This window comes from Mus caroli, chromosome 9 (genome assembly GCF_900094665.2).
Source record: "Mus caroli chromosome 9, CAROLI_EIJ_v1.1, whole genome shotgun sequence".
NCBI classification, from domain to species: Eukaryota; Metazoa; Chordata; class Mammalia; order Rodentia; family Muridae; genus Mus; species Mus caroli.
The window spans coordinates 24721818-24749117 of NC_034578.1; the positions used below are offsets into that span (position 1 = coordinate 24721818).

Sequence of the window (27300 nt, forward strand, 5' to 3'; positions counted from 1 at the left end):
ATCTGTTTTCTCATTTAATGAGGTAGTATTATCATAACGACCCCCATTTTTTAGAGAATGCACCTTCTCTTTCTTCCTTTTGTGCCTATATATATATATATATATATATCCCATGAAGACAGCATTGCCGATACTGAAAATAAACCCTCTATTTCAGACAGTGTTTAGGTATCTCCCATGGACTGCCCTAGGTCTGTCTTGCCTGCACAGAGATAAGCAGACTCCTGTACAGTCATGCTCTATTGTGTAGGTCAGTACTCCTCCAGTACTCTTGAGTCTGACCAGAGCTTTTCCTTCGTATCTTCCCAGAGTTGAACCTGAACTGGGCCTTTCTTACTTTCCCCACAGAAGAAAGCACTGGCCCTGCTTGAGGCTTCTGCCAGGCACATTGTATAGAGCTCAACTGTTTTGTTAAATACAGTTAATTACATGATAGCAAGTATTCTGTACTGCATACTTTTAGAGAATAATGGAGTCCTACCAAAGATAGCCAAACTTCCTATCTGCCATATTTATTCATTGTCAAAATACTACCAAAAATGTGAGACTGGAGACGGAAGGTTCATTTGGGTATGTTCGATTTCACTTTTGTTTTACTCTTTAAAAATCTGCCCTGACCCAGGCCGCCCAATTTCAACAGAGGAAAGACAATTCATCTGTTAAACTTTCAAACCAAGTCTCAGGAGCACAGAAGACCAGGCCTCAGGTCTGTGAGAAAGGAAAAGGGTCCTGCCTAGTGGCCTTCACGGTGTTTGAGTTTTCAGAGGAGCATAGCATTTCAACTAAACTCAAGAGACAGAGGGTTTTCTTTCTTTGCAATGAACCAAGGGATAGTATGAGGTAAGGGTCCAGACTGCACTAACAATGAAATAAGAAATTAAAGTGAAGCAATTTTTTTCAACCTTCAATTGTTCTGAATACCAAACTGTGAGTGTATAAGTCTGTGTTTTTCAGAATAACCCACAAAACCAGGTATGGAATCTTTAAGGTGTTCTAATAACTATAGGTCCATAGGTGCATTGCTATATGGACTTATAGTTATGTCAATTTTGACATGTTTTCAAGCATTGCCTATATCTACACAAAAATAATTCATTCATCAATTCCCTGGTCTACTCAACTATAGTTTAAATTTTAAAATTTTAAAGTGACAACTAAAATTGTATTTATTTATCATGTACAGCACTACATATACATTGTGGAATAGCTCATTCCAGCTGGTTATTTATTATCTGTCTCAGGTTGAAAGTGAACTAGCAACTTTGAATTTATTTGTATTAAAATATAAAATATATTGCATCTATTCCTATTACAAGAAGTTATTTAGCTTATATTTTATATACCAAGGCATTTCTATATATAAAATATTGTTTCTAAAAACCTAACGTTACTTGCAGTGTTTTATTATACTATGGATCATGACAGATTTGTTTAAACTGTCAACCTTTATTAATGTACTAGGGTATTTATAATGCACTTTCTTAATTACTCTTATAATAATCATTGAAGAAACATATTGATGGTCCATTATTATCCAATGCACTAAAAAAGTTAAGTAATATACCTGGAAATACACTTATTCAAGAATCCATCAAAGAATGTCTTACTTTGTACAACCTTATCTCATTGGGTATTGAGCCCCATTCCATGGCCATGCCTCTTCCGCTTACACTCTCAGATTGGGTAATGGCTCTGTTCCAAGACTAACAGTTCTGTGTTGTTTTCTGCCCACCTCTCTCTTCCCAGAAGGCCAGGGATTTGTGAGTGAAGATGAATACCTGGAAATCTCAGACATCAAACGTGACCAGTCTGGGGAGTATGAGTGCAGTGCCTTGAATGACGTCGCTGCACCTGATGTTCGGAAAGTAAAAATCACTGTAAACTGTGAGTTGATTGGCTGTCAGGGAATTCCAGCGGGAAAGGGGCCAAGGATTAAACTGACCTGCTAAAAGTGACCACCCTTTCCTCAAGTCCCCATACCCAAGCGCTGCCAACAGAAAGGGCAGAGTTTTGTCAGGTTGTTCTTCTCATTGCCTGTGTTATCATTTATAGCTGGAGTCTTGTAACTCTCAGCTTTCAGCAAGTGGCAACTGGAACTAACTTAGAATGGATGTGAATGCCTGAGAGGCAAATGTAGTATCTTCATATTTAAATGTAACATCTTCCTAAAATGAATGGTTGGTTTACTAAGGGGAGGGGTGCCACAGCGAATGGATATTTGTCTTCTCTGGAATTCAGTTTTAATTTATATATTTTTTCTGTCTGTCTTGCTTTTATTTCTCCAGACCCTCCCTATATATCTAAAGCCAAGAACACTGGTGTTTCAGTCGGTCAGAAGGGCATCTTGAGCTGCGAAGCCTCTGCTGTCCCAATGGCTGAATTCCAATGGTTCAAAGAAGATACCAGGTACCTTGAAGGAACTGGGGGAGCTCTGACACAGAGCTGATTAATCATGCATCCCCTAGAAGGAGGGTCACAAACACCAGTGGTAAAATAAGCAAGATAAAAACATGTTATAACCTCCTTTTAATGGAGTCTCCCTTTAGAATCAGAAGTGAGAAAGAAAAAAATAAATAGAGGAAGCTGAGAACTCAACAAAATGGATTGTCCTTGTTTAAGAATCTTGGATTAGTTATAGGCATGGTAGCCTCTAGTGAGTTGTCCTTTGAGTATAACAATATTTATTTATTTATTTATTTATTTTACTTCTTGGTTAAGGATATGGCACTTATAGCTTGTGTTGATGGGCTGGGCTAGTCAAAAGAAAGGGCATTTGAACAGGACCTCATGGCAGTAATTCTAAGACGCATCTTTGCATCCTTTGAGTGCCTGCTGCTTCCCTTGGCTGGTGGGTCTGGACCAATAGTGCTTTCTCCTCCTGCAGGTTAGCCACTGGCCTGGATGGAGTGAGAATTGAGAACAAAGGCCGCATATCCACTTTGACCTTCTTCAATGTCTCAGAGAAGGATTATGGGAACTATACCTGTGTGGCCACAAACAAGCTTGGGAACACCAATGCCAGCATCACCCTGTATGGTGAGTGCAGGAAGCCTGGATCTGGAGGGCTTGGCCATGTGAGGGAACTCCAGGAGCTTGGGAGGGTGACAGGCAGAATCTGCTTGGCCTGTTTCCATCCATATTGCTCAACCCACCACCCTTAGCTAAGATCCTCCTCCCAGCCATTCCCCTGGCATGCCATGCAGTCATGTGTCCAAGGTAATTTATTTTGATCAGGTTTGCCCCATTTCAAAAGGAGTAAACCAAATTGTGAATCAACTGTGACTGGGGATTCCATGTGGGACAGAGAACCATGGGATGGTTCAACTTTAGTGTCATCTGAAGACAAATGAGAAGACAGAAGTGTGTGGGAATAAAGGAGAAACAATTGTAAGATTGACAACTTCCATAGTAAGACTCCATACCCCTGAGATCACAGTTCTAGTTTTCAGCCAAGTGACTCCTGTCATCTTGGTTCTCATGTTGACCACCAGGCCAATGTTCTCATATGGGGATAAATGGGGAAGAGAAGGCTGAATCCTCATCAGAACACCCTTCTATTGCTCATAAAATCTCAGGTCTGTGTTTCTCCATGGATGGAGAAACCTGGGGAGTCATGAATGGCTACTATGGAAACCCTTCTCCTTCATTGTTCCATCTTCCCATATTGCTGTGTCTGTATTCCCATGCAACATGTCATTCCATAAACGAGCATCAGCTTATGGTAATATTTCATACATGTGTGTATGTCTCTATCTGCTGAGGTGCAATGAGAGAGAAGCATCCGGTGAACAGGATGTAGAAAGACTCACTTTTTTTCATGTGTACCTCAGATGTAACAAGCTTGACATGTACTGAACTTTGTCCACCAACCATCTGAAATGTGTGATCTATGTCTTTTGTTTTCTCTCTGCATTGTGTGTGCATTGTGCTGTGTGTGTCTTAGAAATAAGCCCCTCATCAGCAGTGGCAGGTGGGTACAGCATGTTCCTTCCTTCCCCTGCCTGCCTGAATGCCTATGCACTTGTATTTTTAAGCCTACTCAAAGACAGGCTTGCCTGCTCCCTTCCCTGATATGTTCTCTATAGTAGGTTTCAAAGGGGTGTGGCTTGACCATTTAGATAATAAGCATGTAGAACATAATGGCTTTTATACACACTTAGGGGATTTGATTAGGAAGCTCAGAGAAAGTGAATTCATTCTGCCACCCCATAATAAACATCTAGTGGGTCATTTCTTACAAGGAGGAGACCTCTGCTATTTCTGCACAGGGGTGTATTGTCAGTAACCCAGCCTAGAAACCAAGTAGATTATTACGTGACTTTCTAGAGACAAATTTCCCTACTTTGACTGTTTTGTTTTGCTTCCTTTTACCAAGTCTAAGAAGGATACTGACTTAGTCCTAAAATTTTTATTTTTAAATGGAAGTTCTTAGGGGTATTTTTCATGATGGCAATACCTGTTATTTACTAAATATTTCTTGGTTTCTTGGTGTCATGTCAGAGCTTATCAGGTCAAGCGATTACCTCCATTTCACAGATTAATAAAAGAAGAACCAAGGAGTGTGGGTAATGCCAAGTATACACATGGAAAAGATAAGTGTTAAATGAAGCCCAAACTCAGATATGTTATCAAGCACCAGAGTGCTTACTCAGAGAATAATCAAAATAATCAAAGAGATAACTTCATTTATGCACTTAAACATTTGGACAACAGTGTACCAAGTATACAGCCCTGCATCTAGAGGTGAAAGCCTGTCCACTCCACTTGTTTAAGACATATTGATCTTAGTCTTATGGAAAATTGTAACATTTGTATTTCCACTGTCAATGTATACAGCCATGGATTTATGCCTATCAAAGACATACCGTTCCAAACCCTAATGGTCATAAATGCTTGTCCTTTAGTTGTAACACCACTGAATGAGAAAGTGTGAGAGTATAGTGTTGTCCAGACTATGATTTTTATTCATTCCTTTGGCTAAAAAAGTTAAAAAAGTTGAGAGAATATGGCCACTAGAAGGGCCTAGCAATGATGACCAGATGACTTGAGTCCTTGAGTTCTTGTCCTTTACTGCTGTCAACAGGGAAGCAGTTGTGTCATTTAAAAATAGCACTTGTGTCCTCACATAGCCTTTCTTCTGAGCTCCAAATGGAATTTTAAGAAGAGACAGGAAAAAAAAAATAAAAGCTAGCTAGCTGACTCATGTGTCTCTTAGAACACAAATGATGTTAGCTAAGGACTCCACTTCTTTGACCTGATTTAACCTAAGTACCTTCTTATAGATTCCATATCTAGATACAGTCATGTTGATGGTTAGACAACATAAAAATCTTGGAGAACAAATGTCAGTTCATAGTACAGACATAGATTCACATCTAGATTTAGTCACATGGCAGTCAAACTCCTTCCTTGATCTTTCTTTTCCTCAACTAGGCTAGAGGAGTTTTCTTTTATGCTTGCCTCAAAAGGCTGATGAGAGTATTAGATAAGGGAAACTGAAAAGCAGTGTAGAGTCTGAGAACACCTGAAGACTAAAGACCTCAAATTACTAAGCTGAAATTGGAATGAATTATCAGCAGGGCAAAGTTCATCAAATAGCTGCAATGACTGAACCTTTTCTATACATACTGAATGCTATGATTCTGTCCAGTCTTCCAACATTTTCTGTTAATTGGCCCATATCATCACTCTTTCTATTCACGGACCTGCCAGAATTATTGACCAGAAGGATATCTGCTTTTGTCTCCCCCAAAGTCTCATCTGCCCTTACCTATGGAACACTTGAAGCCTATGAACCACCTAGTCTTACTTTACCTACTTGGAGTCTACCTCCAGCATCCATTCCTAAAGACTTCTCTAGACTCAATGCAGATCAGCACACACACACTCCAACTACACACATGTCATATCTTGATTTTTTCCATTGAATTCACATATCAGCAAGGTGTCTAGCCTAGTGTTCATTCAACAAGTATGCAATCTGTAGCTGCCTGAGGCTGGTACAAGGCAGTGTTCTGAAAGATAATCACATAGTTGTGACACAATGGCTAGAGTCCCTGCTTCTATAGCCTTTATGCTCAAATTACAGTATTTTCTTTAAGATGTTTGATAAAAGACTTTCTATTTTTCTCTTGAATCCTGTAAGATCCATGGACATAGGAACTATGTGTTGCTATATATCTGAGATTTGACTTGGAGATAGTAGCTGGTCAGGAAAATTTTGTAGATGATGATAAGATGAAAAGGTTGGATCCAAGATGACAAAGGTTCAGCTGTTGGGAACTGAGATATGATTAGCTGAGTTATGGGAGTGTCTCCACAGGTCTTAGTGTTCAGCTTGTGTTGTTCCTTGAATGGTTGCTTAGGAATGTGTTTTCACTGAGTGTGGGATTTTTACCCATGATTATCCTTTGCGTAAGATGTGGTCTCCAGAAAGGCTCAGATGTTTAGATTGATGGTCATAGATTTAACCATAGAGAGAAGAGAAAGTGTCTTTTGATCTTCCTTTTCTGTTGACCACAATGCTTTTCCTGTCCTCAATGGCCCATAAGTATACCTAATTATAGCCACAAATGACTGAAATATACAGTACCACTACACTGGATCTTTCTGTGATTATCTCACTTACTGAGTCTATAAGGTATGTACCAAATTTGTCCAGATTTGATTTTACATGTAAAAAAATTGAAGCTGCAGCAGATAACTCAAATCACATTGGCTTGTAAGCAGCTGAACTGTGACTTGAGCAAGACATTTTAATGCCAGGGCCTCAGTTCTCAAGTTCTACCTTAGTTCAGTCCATAGAGGATGTTTGAGGTCAATCAGAATGGAATCAATATCAACAAGTTGTCTACTTGAGTCATATCCTATATCAGAGCCTCCCTTCTCTACCCACCTGCCCTAAAACCAATTCTTTTGAAAGACAGCTATCACACTTATAACCTGTATATTCAGTCTTTCCAGGCACATGTGCAATGCCTATGTATGTATCTATGTCTCCTCTCACAAGCTATGTCTGGTCTATATATGGTATTTGACAGTCTCCTTTGATTCTACCTCTTTGGTCTGAAGACTCAATGCTTATCTTCACACACTGTTAATATTTCTGCATGAAAAGGCAATAAACAAAAAAAGAATGGGATAGAAGCAAGTTTTTAAAAATTAAAAACAAAATCAGGCAAGATTATGGAAACAGTGGGTGGGGGAGGTGCTACAAGGGGAAAACAGCTGGAAAAACTGAACAAAACATAGGCAGTGAGTGATCATCCTAGTCAGTGGTTGGTGACAGTGTGTATTGCTCCTTTCTCATCACACCAGTCACCTCCCTGTCATAGAGTCACAGAGACAAAGCTTCAAGCAGAGGCCAAGCAAACAGTATATTACATCACAAACCCTGTTTGGGTCTAGGCGTCCTTAGACCTAGTGAAGGAGTAGCATGCAGAGAGGAAACTAGTCAGGGCAGCAGAGAGAACCAAGATCTGGTGTGACAGACCTTACAGGGTGTGGTCAGCTCCTCAGAACTTAGTAAAGTACAAGGGTCAAAGCAGATTGGTTGCTTGCTTATTCACTATGTCTCTGTTCTGAATCTGAGAAACAATGGGAAGACAAGAACCTTGCCAAAGGGTGGTGTCTTTGTTAAGGCTTCTATTGAAGAGACATCATGACTATAGCAACTCTTATAAAGAAGGCATTTAATTGGAGCTGGTTTACAGTGCAGAGGTTTAGTCCATTGTCATCATGGTGAGAAACATAGTGGCATGCAAGTAGACAGATGCTGGAGAGGTACCTGAGACTTCTACATGTAGATTGGTAGACAGGAAGAGAGAGTGATACTGGGCCTGGCTTCGGTACTTGATATCTCAAAGTCTGCTCCAGGTGATACATTTCCTCCAACCAGGCCATACCTCCTAATTGTGCACTCCCTCTGAGCCTGTGGGGCTGTTTGCATTCAAACCACCACAGATGGTCTCTGCCAATATGGGATATAATCTAGAACCTTAGAGATGGTGGCTGACCTCCTACATGTTAGAAAAGCAGAATCCTCCATGCATTTGTTAGCTTTATTGAGTACACACAGTCTACTCATATACTCAAGAGGCAGCCTAGGCCTCTTGAAGTCTTGTAAACTATGTATAGCAGGCAGGGGCCTGGCTCAGCTTGTTGGCCACAGTTTTTTCTCTTGTGGAAGTCTCTTACTTTCCAGCAGTGTGCCAACCTACTTTGCCTCCTCTTGGCTATGAGTAAGAGGTTCTGTCCCTCTGTCCTTAGAGTGTGAAGAAGGAAGATTTTGGGCCTAATTCCATCCAGTACTGCAGTGTGATGTGCTTAATGACACATGAATAAAAACATTATTGGGACTTGCAAGAGAGAGGGATAACAAATACACACAAAGTCAAGAGGTGGTGCAGAGAGAAAACCAGATTTCTCACACATCACCTGTGTAATTGTCGGAACACAAATTTGTTAAATTAAGAGTTATATATCAAGCATAGGGACAATTCACTGGAATCTTGTCATTACAAACACTCCAGTTAAAGCAACAGCTGGGCTCTGGGATTTTTCTTCATATGTGAAATGTCAGTATCCTCACAGCTGGCATGCCTATAGTCTTCTAGAGGCTTCTAGAGACCTAGTGACCATACTCTTCGCTTCTTTGTAATAGCTCCTTAATGGCTGGAATAAGTCTGAATTTCAAAACTCAAGTTTCTTCAACTGACTCTAGCAGTAACTAGTTCATGTTTTCTGTCCAAGCAACTCTGCAGCATTTGTGGGCAAAGTCCTCAGTGCCCTGGACCATTCCTCTGCCTTCACCCTGGGCTCCACACAACCCTGATTCAATGTCCCTGTCTTTACATCATGCCCCACACTATTCCCTGTACAGCGTGATCTCACACCCTGTACCACACTATTCCCCTGCCCTCACTCACACCAGGCTGTACACAATGCCCCTGCCTTTCCACCATGCCCCACACAACCTTGATTCAATGACCCTGCCTTCTCACTGTGTCCTGTATATGAGAGCTTGTGTCTTCTCGTTCCCCTTTGTTATCAAAGTGTCCTGAACAAGCACTCTCTAGGCAAGTGGCTTCAGGGACATTATGAAATGGAAGCACAGAGGACCCAAGGATTCTCTCTAGCGTGTGCTCCAAGGACATATCAGGATTTGCATCCGTTACTTCCTTAAGCCTTATGTTCCTCAGTTCTCAAGATCTCTCTCCTTCATAACATCCAGATTCTTCTTATTCCAGATCCCCTACCCTCCCTACTCTCATGATCTGCCTTGCAAAGCTTTCTTCTGAGTCCTACGATCAGCAGGAGATAGCATCCTTCTTACCAATCCACATTGACTGTTACTGACTCCTCTACATAAGCCACACAAGTCAATCTCAAGGAAGGATAACAGTGAGGGGCTGGAGAGGTTATCTGTGTCTTCAAGCATCATAGAAGCTGCATTTACAAGCCTGCATTACTTGGGGAGTCTTAAAAATGCAAATGTGTGAGCCTTAATCTGAACCTCTTAATCAATGTCTTGATGAATGGTCTTGGGAGTGTGACTCGTAAGCAAGTTATTTAGGGAATCTTATGCCCATGGAAAAGTGGCAGGCACAGAGCGAGTCTTACTTATGATTCTATATATTGAAGGCTCTTGAGAGCTGAGCTATACCCCACTTATTTCCTGCATTCCTAGGAGAAACAATTACTCTTGTTTCTTCCCTTGGTTCCCCCAACTCGAATTCAGTATGTGCATTATGTTCTAGTTGTACCCTCTTACCAGAACCTTCACCCTAATTTTGACTTCTATTCCTGTTAACCTTGGACAATGGACTTCAGTGCTCCCCCCCCCCCCCCCCACTGGCCTTGTTTATACACTGCACTGTGTACCTGACCAGGGTGAATCATCTTTCCACCGGTTTCCTTCTCTTTAGTAGCCCCTCCCAACTGGCTTGTCACAAAACCCAAAGGGACTTTGTCATTTTAGTAGCTGAAGGAATTTTTCCTTTCTATAGAAAAACATTCCACTGAAGCTGTGCATATTCATAGATCAGCCTGCTTTACAGCCTTGTTGATCCTTCTCTCCCTCCACCTGGGTAATCACAAGGCTCTGCATCCTCCAGTTCCCATCAGCTAAGCCTATAATCAGGGTGTTTCTTTCAATGTATTCATTCATCTAGTCAACAAATGTCTTCTTAGTGCCTACTGTGTGCCAATAGTGCCAAGAACTATACCAAAGATGAGGAATGAGGAGAAACAGAACTTCTGACAGTATATAAACAGATAGAGGACATCATGATAAAATGTAAGTTCCACACTCGAGGAATAAAAAAGTTCTCAGTGTCAGCCATGCACGGCCTTTAAAGCCTAAGAATCCATTGTCTGGAAGTTCTGATTATTTCCATTTTATAAAAGAAGAGCCTAGAGCTCAGAGAATGTAAATGGAATGACACAAGTCCCCCAGGTAGGCATTCTACCGAGCAAGTAGCAATACCAGACATAATCCCATGTTTCTTTCTAATCCATATATCTTCTATCTCTTCCCACATGTCGGAGGGTCACATGCACAAGCATTTGCCCTCTTTTCTGCCTGATAAAGTCACACTAATCCTCCAAGTGTGTGTTCCGTGGCAGCCTATTTGCAGGGCATTTCAGAGCCTCACTGAAGAGCAGCCAATCCCTCATCTTTAGTTTCCTGTAGTGGCATGCCCTTAGGCTTGTATTCTGTTTGTATTTGTTTCTGCACTTAGAGGATGTAGCACCATGTCTTGCAATGGTTGTTGCCCAGGAAATGTTTGTTGAATTAGTAAATAAATCTTGCAGTCAATGGGGGCATCAGTTACAGCCTCTATTCATTTAAAACTCTTTGCAAACCAGGGGGCAGCTAGATACTCAAAAGGACACTCATTTCTCCTCCTGCAGGGGAGCCATGTCACTATTTCTCTGATTTCCCCTTGCATTCCTGCAATCCATATGGCCAGATTCTAATTTGAAATGTACCCCCACTTCCACCCGCTGCTTCTTCTGCAGAAGACTGCATCAAACGTTCCAATTCAGTCTTTAGGAAAACATCCTTGCAAACACATCAAAAACTGCACATATCTGCCCATTTCCTGCTGATAACGTATATGATTTTTTATTTTACAAATCCACAGCTTAAATCCAGGTGGGAGAGAGTGAGTCAGAGAGAAATACCATTGCTTTTGGCTGATGACAGCAGTGTAATCATTTATATTTTTCCCAACCTGCAAAATGTCAACATATTAGGGGGAAAAATGCAGACATTTCACATTTCATTCCTGATGAGGTTCCTTGTCACCGGCTTGCACCCCCACCTCCTTTCTGTGAATCATTGGCATCTGGCTATTAGCCTAAGCATTTCGAATGTAACAGTGAGTACCCGGCGTGTGCTGATGTCAGCATAGGCACACAGCTTAGACGGAAGGCTTCCCTCTCTCAGGTTTGTAATGTGCTTACAGATTTGAATTAACTTCTGGTAGTAACTTGCTAAGCTGTTGTCTTTTGTGGCAAGCACAGAATAAGGTGTGGAAAAAGAACAAAACAAAGATGGCTGCTAGGTTTGCCTCTTTACCCGCCTGTCATTGCTTACCACAATACCTGGTTTAATCTCGCTTGTAAAACAACAGAGTGCCACGTTTTTTTCCCACTGTAATTAAAGACAATGGAGAGAAAGTTCTTTGAAGAGGAATGTGCCTTCATCAGTCAGCACTGCTGAAAATAGGTTTATGTTTCGCCAACAAGTGCAGTGCACACATCCTCTAATTAGATTTCCCTGCTCCTCTTTTAATCACCACGAACATCATTATCCTTTTGGTTCCTCATTAGGAAGGTCGTGCAGTTCATAATCGTACTCATAAGCCCATCCCAATTTCAGAACAAAACTGTAGGCCCTTAGATTTCAGAGATTGCCTTGATTCTCCCATGTTAGCAACAAGTTCTAGTTGCCTGAGGGGTTTGTTTCTTTGTGTTTTCTTTTTTAATATGTTCACCCTCCAACCTGCCATTTTAATAGGATTGCAGCTACTTATTCAACCATTACTGATGAAAGATGCCATATTTCCATTATAATTTGCAAAGAGAAAGGGAAGACAAAGGTGTATATATACCTGTACCTTTACCATATAGAAAGTACCTTACATTTCAGCTTTGAAACCTCCTTGGAGGCAGATTCTTTCTAGTCAGAGGGTACCTGTTGGGGAATCTGGATGCTTTTTTATCAGATGATGGTCTGGAGAGAGGTGAGTCACCTTTGAGTGGGCTAGAAAATATATAGTCTACAGGTGGCCAGCATTGTGGTCCCTTTCTAATTTTGTCAACATGGCTTAATTCCAATGGGTACCACTAATCAAATTTAATTCCTGATAGTCGAATATTTACTCACTTTTAACTCAACAAACTCTCACAGAGAGACCTTGATTTTGGTTTTGGTTTCAGGTTTGGTTTGGTTTGGTTTGGTTTGGTTTGGTTGGGGGTTCTGGTTTGTTTATTTTTGCAGTTGTTTGTTGTGCATTAAGTATCATTCCTTTTGGAGCTTCAAGTCTGGATCCGTCCTAACTCAACTGGACATATAGTGTATGCCAATGAACTTTTCTATCATTTGGTATTTCTGTAATCTGTCTCTTTGCCATTGGCTCTTTAGTTCCTTTTTCTGTATGTAAGTATACATGTGTGTATGTATTTGCTGTATGTGAGTCAAACCCTAGACTGACCAGGCTACCACAGAGCTACAGCCTTAGTCCTTTCTTTTCTTATGTATGCTAAAAACTAACTTCTGCTTGTCTGCACATCTGTCCCCTAGGTGTAGTGTCATTCATGGTTTGTTTTGTGCTTTTGCGTTCTCATTTCAGCTTTGATTTTTCAAAGATGCTCAACTTCTGGCATGAAGAGAGCAATTATTTTTTAGCATTCAAGAGGGTAAAGGAGGAGGGGGTGGAGTAGTAGGAAAGGGTGTAATTACACCTTCTCACTGTCAATTTATCCCTGAAAAGGATATTTAATGAAGCTTGGTATTTGTGGCAGGGAATCTCATTCAACTGAGTCATTGATAACTGTAAACAGAGATGATTCCTTAAAGGAAGGATTGGGCTTCTTGAGCCACATCTTCAGGAAGGCTATTCCACATTAAAAAGCTTTCACCTGTGGATAGCAGCCTCCATGGGACTCTCCAATAGGGACAGAGTCACTTACTTGCCAACCTGACTTTCAGTTATAGTTGAGTCTTTGAGAAGCTGGTATTTTACACAGGATTTCATTATTTAAAGCAGGGTACCCACACACTACACTACCCAAGGCCCCATCATGTTGCCTATATTCATCCTTTATGTGTACTTAGCAACTAAAGGCTATCTCAACTAAACCTCAGGATAACCCTGTAAGCTGGAGAAACCACCCTTTCTGTACTTTAAACATTAAAGATTCTCCTTTTGGAGAACTTGGCTGTTTTCATCAAAGTCTTTCCGGTGGTTGGGAACAGAGGCAGAAACCAGTTTTGTTTTGTCTTTCAAACTGTCTTCATATACTACTATCTATCAAACTGGCTGTTTCTGGAGTGCAAGGGACATAGAATTATAAAGGAGGAGGATGAGGAGGAGGAGGAGGAGACAGATTTACTAGTGCACATCTGTAATCCCAGCTCTGAGGTGGGAAAGTCCCAAGCATGAGTTCAAGGACTGCCTAGGCTACAGAGAGTGCAGTGTCAACCCAGATGTCTTAGGGGTTCTACTGTGATGAAACACCATGACCAACTTGGGGGAAGAAATGCCTTATTTGGCTTACATTTCCATATCACTGTTCATCATCTAAGGACATCAGAACAAGAACTCAAACAGAACAGTAACCTGGAGGCAGAAACAGGTACAGAGGTCACAGACGAGCACTGTTTACTGGCTTGCTTCACATGGCTTGCTCAGCCTGCCTTCTTATAGAATCCAGTGCCACCAACCCAGGGATGCCACTACCCACGATGGGCTTTGCCATCCCCTATCAATCACTTATTAATAAAATGCCTTACAGGCCTGGCTACAACCCGATCTTATGGAGATCTTATGGAGATGTTTTCTTAACTGAGGCTCCCTCCTCTCACATGACTCAGCTTGTGTCAAGTTGACATGAAACTATCCAGCATGCTAGACAACTCAGTGATCTCCTGTCTCAACAGTAATTTAAAGCAAAAGGAAAAAAAGTTGCATTTGGGGGATATATCAGTGTCAGAGGAGATGGCTGACATGTAAAAAGCCCTTAGTTTAATCTCCAGTGTCAGAAGAAAAAGAAATTAGACACAGAGAGAGCAGCCACTAGAATATAGGTTATTTGAAAGTAGAGTCTGTGGCTGTCTTTCAAAAAAAGCATGGCATATCAGACATTTCGTATTTACTGTGACCTGTCTGAGGGTGGATTGAGATCAATTCCCTTTTCTGGATTTGGATGCAAAGGTTGGGTGTGTGCCCTCTCCCCTAACCCTTGGAACTCAGCATCCTCTGAATCCTTTATGTGCAATGGATTCTCTCAGCCCTGGTCATTCTGACCATTAAACTCTTTCTTCATACAGACCAAAATTTTACTCGAAGTCCAACATACTTCTCAGCAAAGCTATAGAGAGTCTGTGGGTGAAAACATCAATCCACAGCATGACTACTGTGTCCCTGCACTGTCTTAACCACTGGGATCCTCGTACTCCATGTAATTATTTCAATTTGCAACAAGAAAGGCACAAAGTACCTCATCTGAGGCCACATCAATAGCAAGGCAGCATCAGGTTGTAAACTTATATTGCTCTGACTCCAAACTTAAGTGGATGACTTACACTTGTGAGTTATCAACATCTCTAGCCCAAAGCAAATTTAGACCTAACAGTCAAGGTAGAGAGATCAAGGAGGCAGAATACCCCAAACATCTTTCCCCAAGTGCTACTTGAGAGCCTCACTATCAATGGTTCCATGACTAGTTTCTTCGCCCATTATGTAGTTCTACCTTTCCTACAGACCATCAGCCTTTCTATAGGCACACCTCAGTGCCACCTTGCTAGATCAGAACACAGCACTGAAACAACTTCTTCTTCTTCTTCTTCTTCTTCTTCTTCTTCTTCTTCTTCTTCTTCTTCTTCTTCTTCTTCTTCTTCTTCTTTCTTCTTCTTCTTCTTCTTCTCCTTCCCTCCCTTCTTCCTTCCTTCCTTCCCTCCTCCCTCCCTTCCTTCCTTCCTTCCTCCCTCCTCCCTTCCTCCCTCCTCCCTTCCTTCCTCCCTCCTCCCTTCCTCCCTCCTCCCTCCTCCTCCTTCTTCTTTCTTCTTCCAAATCAAAGAGTCTTGGTTTTAGATGAAAACTCCGTTCCAGGCTATTTCCACTAATAATCAGTCTAACAAAGAAAAAAATCTTGACATCAGTTCAATTGTTTATCACATTTGTTAATGTTAAAACTGGTGTTAGTGCCTGTGTCTGGAGAAGCCTATGCAGCTGGCAGCTGAAGAAGCCAGAATTCAAGAGAAGGTTTAGGACTCTGGAGATGTCTGTGCAGCCATCACCACACTCAGAGTGAGGGAATTTATCCAGCTCCCTGAAGCATAGATTCACTCAACATATTCACTGAACTATGTTTATATGCAAAAGCCAACTCCATTTCAAGGTATTAAGGTGTGCCTAAACACATCCCAGGTGTATACATCCCTTGTTGATTAAACAATATCAATCTGTTTGTTTCCATATTCTGCCACAGGGAAACAGTTACTTAAATCAGCAAACTGACTGTGACATATAGGAGCCAAGAAGGAGCCTCCCAATTCTGGCTTTTTTTTTTTTTTGTATTATTATTATATTCTTAGTCAAGCAGTGTTGCTGTAAGGACATAATTTAAGAAGCAGCTCATTGCAGATGTTTTTCGGTTCACAGCCCTCCAACATAGAGGTACATGGATGTGAGCCACTGCCTGCCTGCTCTGCAACAAAACCTCAGAGCATCCTGCAGAGCACCATTCTTCCTATTTGGACCAGCAGCCAAATCTCAGATGTGTCCAGGATTTGTATGAGGAAAGAAAAAAATGTTGGTTTTAATCTGTATCATGGTGGATTAGATTAATTATTGGGCTGCAATACCCACTTTTCATTGACTGATTAACCAAAGGCGCTTTAGTTGTAAATTATGATATCACACGATACACCAAGCAGGTGCTTGTCTTGCTTGTTAAATAGAGAAGCAGCTCCCTGGAGCTGAATTGAAATTGGGGCCAAAAATGGAGGAAAGTGGTAAGGTCTAGGCATGTTACTAATCCTCTCGCTGTCTTAGGAGGGGACAGTCATTCAAGGGTATCAAAAGCCACAGGACAGTGCTTGTAGTCCCTACTGAAGGCAGTCTGGCTGCTTATCAGCTGTCCCTCCTAGCACCAGAGGAACAGTCTCCATAGACTCAGAAATCAAAAATGGAGCCTGATAGCCCACCACACATCGCCTCTTTTCTATTTGCAGATGGGAGACCCAAAGCTCAGAAAAAACAGCACTGTGCTAGTGAGTTCTGAGGCATATAATCTAATTCCTAGTCAGTTACTCCCATTGTCCTATGGTGTTGAGATACCTGGACACATGAAGAGTCTTTTTCATCAGAGAGTAAAAAGGGCTGTTAGAAGCAAGGCACAGACTTTGTGGACAGTGACTGGGTCTACTTCAGCTCCAGGTGTACAGATTGTATGACCCTAGGCAAGATGTGTAACTGTTCTGTTCCTTATTTCATCAGTTTGCAAATTGGAAATGACAATATAGTTTAGGGTTTATTTTAATAGTAAAAGAATCTAAATATGCATAACCTGTTGGCTCATGCTTGAGCCATATAGAACATGATACACATACACCATCTTTATAATCTTCAGCATGTCAAGCAACTAGTGGATTTACCAAGGCATCCTCATGGTTTCCACTCTGGAATATTCAAAAGAGGAAACAAAATAAACACATGTTTTTAGCCCTTTATTCAGTGAGTCCAAAGCACCTCACCCACACCATTGGAAACGTTTTTTTTTTTCTTTAGGGTTGCACATCCTTCTGTCTCCATCTCTTCCTCTTTTAAAGTTTGCTTCAACTAGATCCACCTCATCATGACAGGCATTCCCCAAAAGGCTTACACACCTACTGTCTTCCACACTAACTACCACTTTCTTGAGAGTGGAACATGGGGTTCAGCTGTTTTCCAAGTTAAAATCAACACAGTAAATGAGCTAAGCACAAGTATACATATGTTTGCATATATGAACATATATAACTAGTATTATATATATATATATGTTTGATTATATATACATATATGTGTATATATACATATACATATACATAATCAAATATACTTTTAAACAAAAGTGTATGTGACTATCTTCAGTATCCACAAATTCTGTATTTGTAGATTAAACTGAATGCACATTGAAAATGGTTTGATAGTGAAATGCTGCTTAGTGGTAGAGTAGTTGTCTAGCATATGTAAAGGCCAAACCCCAGGACAAGAAAAAAAGAGAATGAGGAAGAAGATGAAAAACGTGGAGGAAGAATAGGAGGAATGAGAGGAGGAAGATGACAACAATGAAGAAAATGAGAAGCAATAGAGAAAATATTATCTATATTGAATAAATATACCTCTTTCTTGATGTTATTCTGTAAGTGGTGTATCAGCTATCTACGTAGAATTACATGTCACAAATAATCTAATACTGATTTAAAGTATATAGGAGAATGCATGCCAGTTTGCACTTTATCTAGGATTCTTGAGCATCTGCAGATTTTGGTATGTATAGTGGCTTCTGGGATAGGATCCTAAAGATGCTGAGGTCTAGCTGTGTATTATAGAGATATCAGCTTAGGAAGAAACTTATAAGGAAACATGGGACCCTTACAAATCTGAATTGTTTAATTCATTATAAACCTATTTATTTGTAGCAGGTGAATCACAGTTTTGAGGTTATCTCAGACTATATTGAAAGACTCTCTTTTTTTAAGGTATTTTCTTCATTTACATTTCCAGTGCTATCACAAAAGTCCCCCATGCCCTCCCCCACCCACTCCTACTTCTTGGCCCTGGCATTCCCCTATACTGAGGCATATAAAGTTTGCACAACCAATGGGCCTCTCTTTCCACTGATGGCCGACTAGGCCATCTTCTGATACATATGCAGCTAGAGACATGAGCTCCGGGGGGTAGTGGTTAGTTCATATTGTTGTTCCACCTATAGGGTTGCAGATCCCTTTAGCTCCTTGGGTACTTTCTCTAGCTCCTCCATTGGGGGCCCTGTGTTCCATCCAATAGCTGACTGTGAACATCCACTTCAGTGTTAGGCCCCGGCATAGTCTCACAAGAGACAGCTATATCTGGGTCCTTTCAGCAAAGTCTTGCTAGTGTATGCAATGGTGTCAGCATTTGGAGGCTGATTATGGGATGGATCCCTGGTGTCCCATCGAGGACAGAATATGAGAACTACACTGATCTTCAAATTGAACATTATCAAATGTATTACATTCTATAGACAAATACTATAAATGAGGGCATGTGTTGCCATTGCTAGACACCCCAGAATCAGGCTAATTTTACAATATTTTTGGTCTCCATGGGTTATATAGCACTATGATAATCTGGCTACTGCTGATGTAATTGAATATTTCATAGTAAACATACAGAAGAAAACTAGCCAAATTTCAAGCTATCATCAAATAAATATCATATTTTAGTCTATAAGAATATTGCATACATTGCAAGTTAAGGGGGAATTTACATGTTTTGAAATTCTTGAGAACCGAAGAGCTACATGCACATTGCTAAATTAATCTTAGACATTCATAAGAACAGATCTGAACCTACCCCTGCCTAGGCAAGTCTATGACATAGATTGATAGACAAGTCACTGACTTGGTGCTGGTCCAAAAAGATCCTTGGCTTTTTAAAAAGCTTTCCTGACAGATCATTTTGCTTCCCAAAAGAGTCAATGAAGAGCTCATTGAGTTGTTGGTGGAGGAGATGTGCTGAGAGCTGCACTGTCTGTCTGTTTATCCTTGCCTTTTCTCTCTGATCTTATGGAGGCATCTCTGTGGCTTTCGGTCCTTTGATGATGTACAGTGTTGCATTTCCTGGGGTACATTTGCTTGTGAGCTGCTGAGGAGAGTCTTTCTCAGAACTCCAAGTGTTTGCAACTGGAGCTCATGCAAGAGCCCAAGAGACAGGGTTCAACACATCCCCAGGTGCCTTTGAACTTAGGCAAGTGGCCATAAGCACAGTGGATAGTTTGTCTTTCCGAAGAATGGTGAAAGAGCCTGATTCATGACTCCGGGGTTTTATTTTCCTGTGGAATGTATGTGATTCTTTAGAGCCAGAGAAAGGAGGGGAAAAAAAACAAACAAAAGAAAACAGAAGAAAATTCCTTCGAGCTAAGTCACCCATAGGGTGATAGTTTGTTCTGGGGATGCAGGGTTTTGTTTGTGGATATACCAGAGCCAGCACTGGTGGCTGAGATATACCCACTCACAGTTTTTGGTCACCATTTTTTAACAGCTCTGAGAAGGGCCTCCCAATACCTAGATTGCATATACAGAGGAGGAAGTCACCATCTAGACTTTTATCACACAATATCTCTATTTATCACTTCTACGCTTGCTTCTCACTCTGGGGACCCTCTGCTTCTTGCCCATGCCTGTCTAGTTCCAGATGAACACTGTCTATACTGGAATCCATTTCCATGGAAAGGGGAATTCTACAGGCACTGAGGGGGTCCATCATGCCTTAGCTTAGTATAGAGCCCTGTCTGTTGCCCTGCTCTTGGGCTTATGTACTTAAGTGACTGTCATCAACTCACTCTGTCATATTTTTGATTCTCAAGTTTTCAGAGGAGGTGGTAGTAGTCAAGGCAACCCATAAATTCCCCCTTTAGTGTTCCATCTTCCCACTGGGTATATGTAAACATAGAAGAATCAGCAGTGGGGGGGAGGGGGGACTAGGGATGAATGCCATAGAGAAGCATGACTTGCGTTTGCTCGTCAGGGGTGAGTATGGTGCCCTATAGGATATGTGCTAATGAACCTGTTTCTTTTTCTCCTGCACAGGGCCTGGAGCAGTGATTGATGGTGTAAACTCGGCCTCCAGAGCACTGGCTTGTCTCTGGCTCTCAGGGACCTTCTTTGCCCACTTCTTCATCAAGTTTTGATAAGAAACCATAGGTCCTCTGAGCATCGCCTGCTTCTCCATATCACAGACTTTAATCTACACTGCGGAGGGCAAACCAGTTTGGGCTTCTTTTTGTTTATTTTTTGTTCTTCTTGAATATTTTGGTTTTTGGTTTGATTTCTGGGATTTTCAATTTTATTTGATTTTTCTTTTTTCTTTCTTTTTTTTTTTTTTTTTTTTTTTTTTNTTTTTTTTTTTTTTTTTTTTTTTTTTTTTTTTTTTTTTTTTTTAATGAATGGGGTTGGGATGTGCAGGGTTCTACCAAGGGTAGGGTAATCATTCATTGGTATGCTCCCAAATGGAATCTATTCCTGTTACCTTGGCCTTCCTTTTCTCTACTTCTCTTCTTACCACCATTAACACACACAGATACACACACACACACACACACCTTAAAAATAAAAATGGGCTAAAAAATGTCCCATGATAAGTACCCTGATAAGTACCCTGATGGTACACGTTGGCTTACAATGCAGTACACAATAAGAGTTGCATCTACATGTCCTATTTTCTTTGTCCATTAAGCTTTCAATAGGACAGTTTTAAAAGTGCATATCCTGATCCCCATGCTAATAGCACCTATCCCATTAGGCTTCACATCTTTTCTTTCTAAGAAGCTGCCTAACTGCATCCTTAAATGTGTACACACATACAAATATATGTAAAAATCTCCATCTTCTCTGGCCATTCTCCTCTATGTGCTTTTTGCCACTAGCTATAAGACTTACAGAATTGAGACTATATATGTACCCAATGCTACAAATTTAGGAGTCAAGTAAACAAATGAGGGAAGTCTATTTAAGATAGTACTTCCCTTAAAACGCTGTTGCAACTCATAAAAAAACTGATCAATAGCTGGCTAATTATATTAAGCTTTCAAAGCAATCATACTATTATCCATTTACTCAATTGATTTGTAGCTCCATCTAGTTCTACATAACCTGTCTTTCTCTCTTATAATCTATTTGATCTATTTAGCTAATCATTCTTTTTCTCTTCCCACTACACACTATCAATTCATCCCATATTAATCTCTAATCATATTGTGTCTATGCCACTATCTCTATATCTCCACTACCATAAATAGACATTTCCACCTTCAAAATTGCCTAGCAACTTCTTATGTGAAAGCCAGTGGTCTCACAGGCTAACTACCAAGAAGAACAATTTCCTATGCCATGCATCCTTGAGAATGCAGTAACCCATCCACCCAAATTAGACATTGTGAACAGATGGACCAAAGTAGCAATCTAAAGATCAGTCACTCATGATTTTCAGAGAGGCTGTTCCATAAGCCACCTTCTCAGGAGGCAGGTCAGCCCTGGGAAAGCCTTGATTAGGCTGCATTTCTCCTTTAACAGCTGGGAAATTAAGGTACCAACCCCATGCTTCTCTCAGCCTTTCAAGAAAAGTACATGTCAGGAACTTGGGGAAACTTCTTCATGGCTGGCTTTCATTAGCAGAAAGAACCTGACCTCCCGCCCCCCTTCCAAAAAACCATATATCTTTCCCTTCAATGTAAAGACAGTGGTCCATCAGTCAAAGTGTGATAACCAGAGCTCAGCATCTCCCTACTGCTCCAGTTTTGATTTGAATTGTTTGAAAATTATCCAGCAAAGGGCTGATGGAGGCCAATTACGTGGCGTGTGTGTTGACAACTGTGGTATTTGTTTCAGAAAGCTCTTCTGAGCTGAGGGCACTTGAGCGACTGACTTAATTTCCAAGCACTTGATTAACACAACATGGCAAACAGAGGGGAAGTGTAAGTAATACTGTTTTCCTGGGCTGTTTCTCTCGAGGCTTTGGGGATAAATGTCCCCAAATTCCTATGTTCAAAGCAGGCCTCCTGTACAAAGAAGATCTGACTCCACCTCTCAGCATTGACTCTTGGGAAAAGAAGAGCCCAGCCATCAAGAGAGCCTACAGTTCAAACAAACATCATTAAAGGTCACAAGGGGCTCTCTGGAGGAACTGGCTTACTGAGAAGTTGAGAAGGAGCACCAGCAGTGACTTTCTTAAAGACATGTCCTGCCTCCCTCAGGGACCTTTTTCAGGTCCACCTCTAAAAACTAAATGACTGTGGGCTCCATTAGAGTTCACTTCCCTTAGAGCTTAACTGATCACTTGTTGCAGTATAACTGCCCACTCTGTGGCACTACGGCCACACAAGTACAAAACCCACAGTAGGGACATATATACCTGTGTATACATATTCACATATATACAAATGCAGGATTCTTTGGCATACAAAAAGCTCAGCACTGTCATAAGAGATAGAGCTGGGGTGAGCAAAATTAATACTCTTCTTGCCAGCTGTAAACAGACATCTGCATTTCCTAGTGAGCTGCCAAGAATGAGACTCTGGGAGCATAAATGATGTGCCAAAAACAGTCTATTTATTCCAACTTCCAGAAGCAATCAGGAGCAGGCACAAAGTCAGAATTACAGGTCGGATATATGAATTTCAGATCTGTCACCACGCTCAGCACCTGGGTTTTGGGTTGGTGTCAAGCATTGTATGAGACATAAACATGGCATTTGCGTTTTCTACTAATACTACTGTTGTTGCTTTGGAGAAAAGGAAATGTGGATGCCATGGAAACTGAAAAGTGTTGGGTGATGTGCTGCTTGAAATGGACAAGCCCAAATTGCTCTTCACTACCTTGTGCAAGCAGATCATCAAAACCCCAGTTGAGTATGGACTCAGGGTCATCCTGCATCTCTGCTGTGCCTACTTTCACTGGATACTAGAAATTTCTGTGGTGGTAACCTATTCCACCCAAACTTCCGAAGGAAACACATGCTGCAGTCAATCCTCCTCTGTCTGGGAAAGAAATCAAAAGCCAAGTAGAAATGACTAAAGGCAACTGAGTACCAGATATAAAAGTGACTTCCTCACAGCAAACGTGCCCCAGCTCTTGTTATTTGAGTGACTTTGGTAAGGATGACTCCATGTGATGGGAGCTGAAAGGACAGCAGCTGCTTCCTAAAAACAACATGCATACTTACACATGCCTTTCCAACCATATACATGAAGGATGGACAATCAGGCCCACTAGACAGATTTGTCTAGCTTGTCAAGGGTAGGTGTGAGGAAGGTATAAGGTTAGGAAAAAGGAATTACATTAGTCTAAGTAGCTGATAAAATGTGGGTTTTCTAAGTGAAAACCAAATACAGGTTATCAAGAGATTAGATAAAAGAAAGTCAGCAAAGGTAGTTATTCTAAAACTTCTCCCCTTCCCAAACCAATGCTAATTTGTTCTTCCACCAAAGTATGCCAATGAAAGTGCTAGTATGCTGCCTCTGGCAATGCCTGTTTTTTGAGTAGTTTAATGTCAAGTGCCTGAAACAGTCATCTGCAAGTTTAATCAAGAGTGTTTGGATTTTCTGTTTTGTTCTCATTGGTTAGGTTGGAGACATAGTGGATTAGTTGTCAAAGCATATACAGATCTGACACAGAGAGCTAGGTATGTGGCTCTTCTGCTGTGGGCTAAGCTGTGTTCAACAGATGGAAACAGACATCTGTATGTCACCAAGATGGCTCATACCTGTCCTTACACTGCTTTGGGCTGTTGTTCACAGGTTGGGAAGTTAGTTTTCAAAACATGGTCATAAGTTTGGTCTGGAATTCTAGGACCTTCATAACTGAGGCTGCATTTTAATGATCTTTCTATATCCATCTGTTCATGTTGTCCTGAGCAAGAAGGAATAGCAAACCTACCTACAATAGGAAAAAATATCAAAAGAGCAGAACCCCACCTCCCCCAAGTGGACACTGGATCCCAGAGAGTTTATCACAGGCACTGGATAAAGAAAAGTTGGAAATTTAATACAAATGATTTGATTGATACTTTGAGGGACAAAGAACACATGCTCTTCGTAGCCTGTATGGCTAATACCAGCCCCATAAGACAGTGGGGGAGGAATAGCTTATGAATATTTGAGGGAATATCTGCCCCCAATTTGATCCTGAATTTTTACCAGGATCAAAAAAAAAAATTGTTTTGACAATACCCAGAATACCCCTTTCCCCTCCAGAGCTACTCTTGTTGGAATTAGAGGAAGCAACATAATTCTTATTTTTAATTTTTTGGGGCAAAATGTATTTTTCCCCAACAGCAGGAATATTTGGGTTTTCTTTGGCATAAACCTTATTCCTAGAAATCCTCCTCTCCAATTGCTTTCCCCCTTATTATCCAAAGCTTCGGTCTCTCTTTCTTTCAAGACAAATATGTTTAAGTAGCTGCAGTCACACCTCACAGGTGTTCAAAGAGAAGGGCAACTCTGTACAGGATACCATATGATTAGAGCTTCTAATGACCACACAGAAGGCAAACAAATAAAAACGCCAGGCTCATTTCCCTCATTTCTTACTCAAGAGAAGAGAAGTAAATGAAAGGAAGAAGAAATAGATTTGCAATTACAAATGTGGCAAAAAGATGCAGCAGAACCGGTGCAATTTAGCCTTCAGGTGCAGAATATGGAGGCCAAAAGAATGTGGAGTGGACTTAATTAGATGCAATTGTCTTCATAGTGAAAGTAGTCAGCTAAACCCAATCTCCAGCATTTTGGAAGAGACTTCCTGCCCCTCCTCCCCGGAGTGGTGCCCTCTTTAGGCACATGGTTGTTCCACACCACTAGGTGGAGAAGGAAAGATTGAGAGCTACTCACAATCCTTGTGGGGCTCCATTCTAGGTGATTTGGCAGAGTATAAGAATCTCAATAATAACAATGGTAAGTAATAGCTGCCCTTGTGTTAGTGAAGAGGAACATTTTTAATCATTCAGAAATTTTCGTGACATGTAAAGTGCAATTGTGAGGAATGTGTGGGTGTACGAAAATGTATCTGTCAAGTTCAGAGTCCTCTAGATTAAAAAAAAAAAAACTTATTTGATTATCAATGGTGCCGTTAATAGATGTGTTGGACAATGGGTGTACCCATTTTCACAATTATTCTCAAAACAAATCTATGTTCAGATGCTTTAAAATTTTATCACATGATACAAGAATATAACTTTGTCAGCCTTTAAAAGTTCTTTTTCTTTTACTTTCTTATTTTTTTTCCTTCAAAAATCAATGAAGACTTGATTTCTGTCAATCATTGTATTGAGGGTGAATATACTACCTGAATTTTGTGCATGTTACATTGTAGTTGTAACCTTTTCTAATTCAGGATGAATACAAGATGGTTGTGATTGTGCAGTGTATCAATAAAGTTTGAAGACATTTGTAACTTTTAGGGGGCTCTTCATTAGGATGTCCCTTAGAAATCCCGCAGTGGGAAAAAAATGAAGCAGTTATGTGTTTCAGACTTTGGAGAGTCAGTGTGATCAGGAATATGAGTAGGGCCCCACCTGTCTCCCTCACCCTTTTTCCTCTTACACACACACACACACACACACACACACACACACACGGGGGGGGGGCAGAAAGGACTCTTCACTTGTATGACTATCAAATAACTTTGCTATTTACAAACAACAAAACACTCAGCTCAAGCCCCAAGTTCTCAAATATTTGTTGATATTTGATAAATTAAAACAAATATTTCCTAAAACAATGCCTAGGTTCCTCCCAGTTTCCCCATTCTGTCTTGCTGTCCCCGCTGTTTCTTTCCACTGAAGGATGCATCTTTTGGCATGGGTGGTATGGATGGTGTGTACTTGTTCTTGAATGGTGGTGCCACCGGATCAATTATCATTCACAGCCTGACCTGCCATACATAGAAGTATAATAAATGGCTACTATGCCCCAGATTTCCCAGGTTGCCATTTCTAAAACATCATTTCCTTCCCACCAAATTCCAGCTTCTCCTCCACTACCACATTGCGTTTATGAAAGAATGGATAATACATTAAAAAAAATCATTTGTTCTCAGCAAGCTGTCTTTCAGTAAATCCTTTTCAGCAGGTATGTTGTCTTGGACAGCATCCAGCACCCACACTCCTTCCCATTGCTTCTTAGCATTCGGGTGTGTTTATTTTCTTTTGTTTTTGCTCCAGCCACTAGATCTCTCTAGGCTTCGCACAGATCAAGCTGAGAGGTGTCGGCCATGGCAATCTGGGAGTTCAGAGGTGCAATGGGTAAAGATTTTCAGGTCATTTCTCAGCACAAGGAGCTTTTCAGAAAAAGTCCTGAAGCTAACATTTTGACATTGGTATTCTTATTGGTTAACCCAGAGCTTCCATGACTCAGTATCCTCTGAGGAAAAGGAACACAGTTTGATACATGAGCTATGTGTCTGTGATTAAGTCAAAAGGGCAAGCACACACTTAGTACTCATAACTGAGAGTTTCTACTCTCTGAGTCATGGCATCCCCATCCTGATACTGACCGTCAGTTCTCTCCTTATTTTTTTATTCCATTTTTATACCTTTCATCCTTTCTGCACCAGACCCTCTCTTGCTCCTGTTCACACCATAACAGTGTCTCATCTGCCTGCTCTTTTCCTGGTAGAGATATTTATCAGTCTTTCAGTCCATCCAGCCACTTTGTGCCATCAAACATCAGCCTACCAATTTGTTCTTCCATCAGCTAACCACTCACCTAGACATTCATATATTATTTCCTCATTTATACAGTCCTAATTCTCTATATACAGTCATGGGCCTCCCTAATGTGACTGTGTTCTCCGTCTATTTATTTAAGCCATCTATCTATTTCTTACCTGTCAATCCATCTGCTAAGCATCCTCCAGCTAGCCTTTGGCAGAAATACCTATTTCCCAGCCCACTTCAAGGTAATGAAAATCTTGGCTGTTATCTCTCTATTCCACAAGGGAGGCTTTATCTAGTTATTCTGAAACACAGTTGCTAAATGATTGGATGCATTTTTGTTATCTTCACCCCAAATACACCCTATTAAAACCGTATACCTACAGAAGTGCTTTGGGAGATGTGTAAGAGCATACCTGTTCCTATCGAGATGTGTTACATTGCAAGGGAGAGGGAGAATTAGAAGTGAAAACACTCAGATGAGACTAAACATCTAATTCTTTTATATGTGTGATTAATTGTCATTACTGCTATTTGTTATTTTGGCCGTATTTTGGGAAAAGGTGTCTTCCTGTAGTATATGCAGACCTTGTACTGGCAATCTTCCTTCCTCTGT

General features: G+C 40.9%; 1 protein-coding gene and 1 long non-coding RNA gene across 6 annotated transcripts in view; one reads left to right on the plus strand and one right to left on the minus strand.

Annotated features, from left to right (window-relative positions):
• The window catches only part of Opcml (opioid binding protein/cell adhesion molecule like), a 1139977-nt gene extending 1119670 nt beyond the window's left edge, over positions 1-20307 (plus strand). For 4 of the 5 annotated variants that reach the window (XM_029482074.1, XM_029482075.1, XM_021172107.2 and 1 more), the window contains 4 exons: positions 1747-1884; positions 2286-2406; positions 2885-3036; positions 20069-20307. In XM_029482074.1, the coding sequence (XP_029337934.1) occupies positions 1747-1884; positions 2286-2406; positions 2885-3036; positions 20069-20169 (512 nt within the window). In that variant the 3' untranslated portion in view covers positions 20170-20307. The remainder of the gene's footprint in view (positions 1-1746; positions 1885-2285; positions 2407-2884; positions 3037-20068) is intronic. The other variant, XM_021172108.2, reaches the window with a different exon arrangement.
• LOC110301585 overlaps positions 1-27300 on the minus strand; it is a 159961-nt gene that overhangs the window by 106198 nt on the left and 26463 nt on the right. The window lies entirely within an intron of this gene.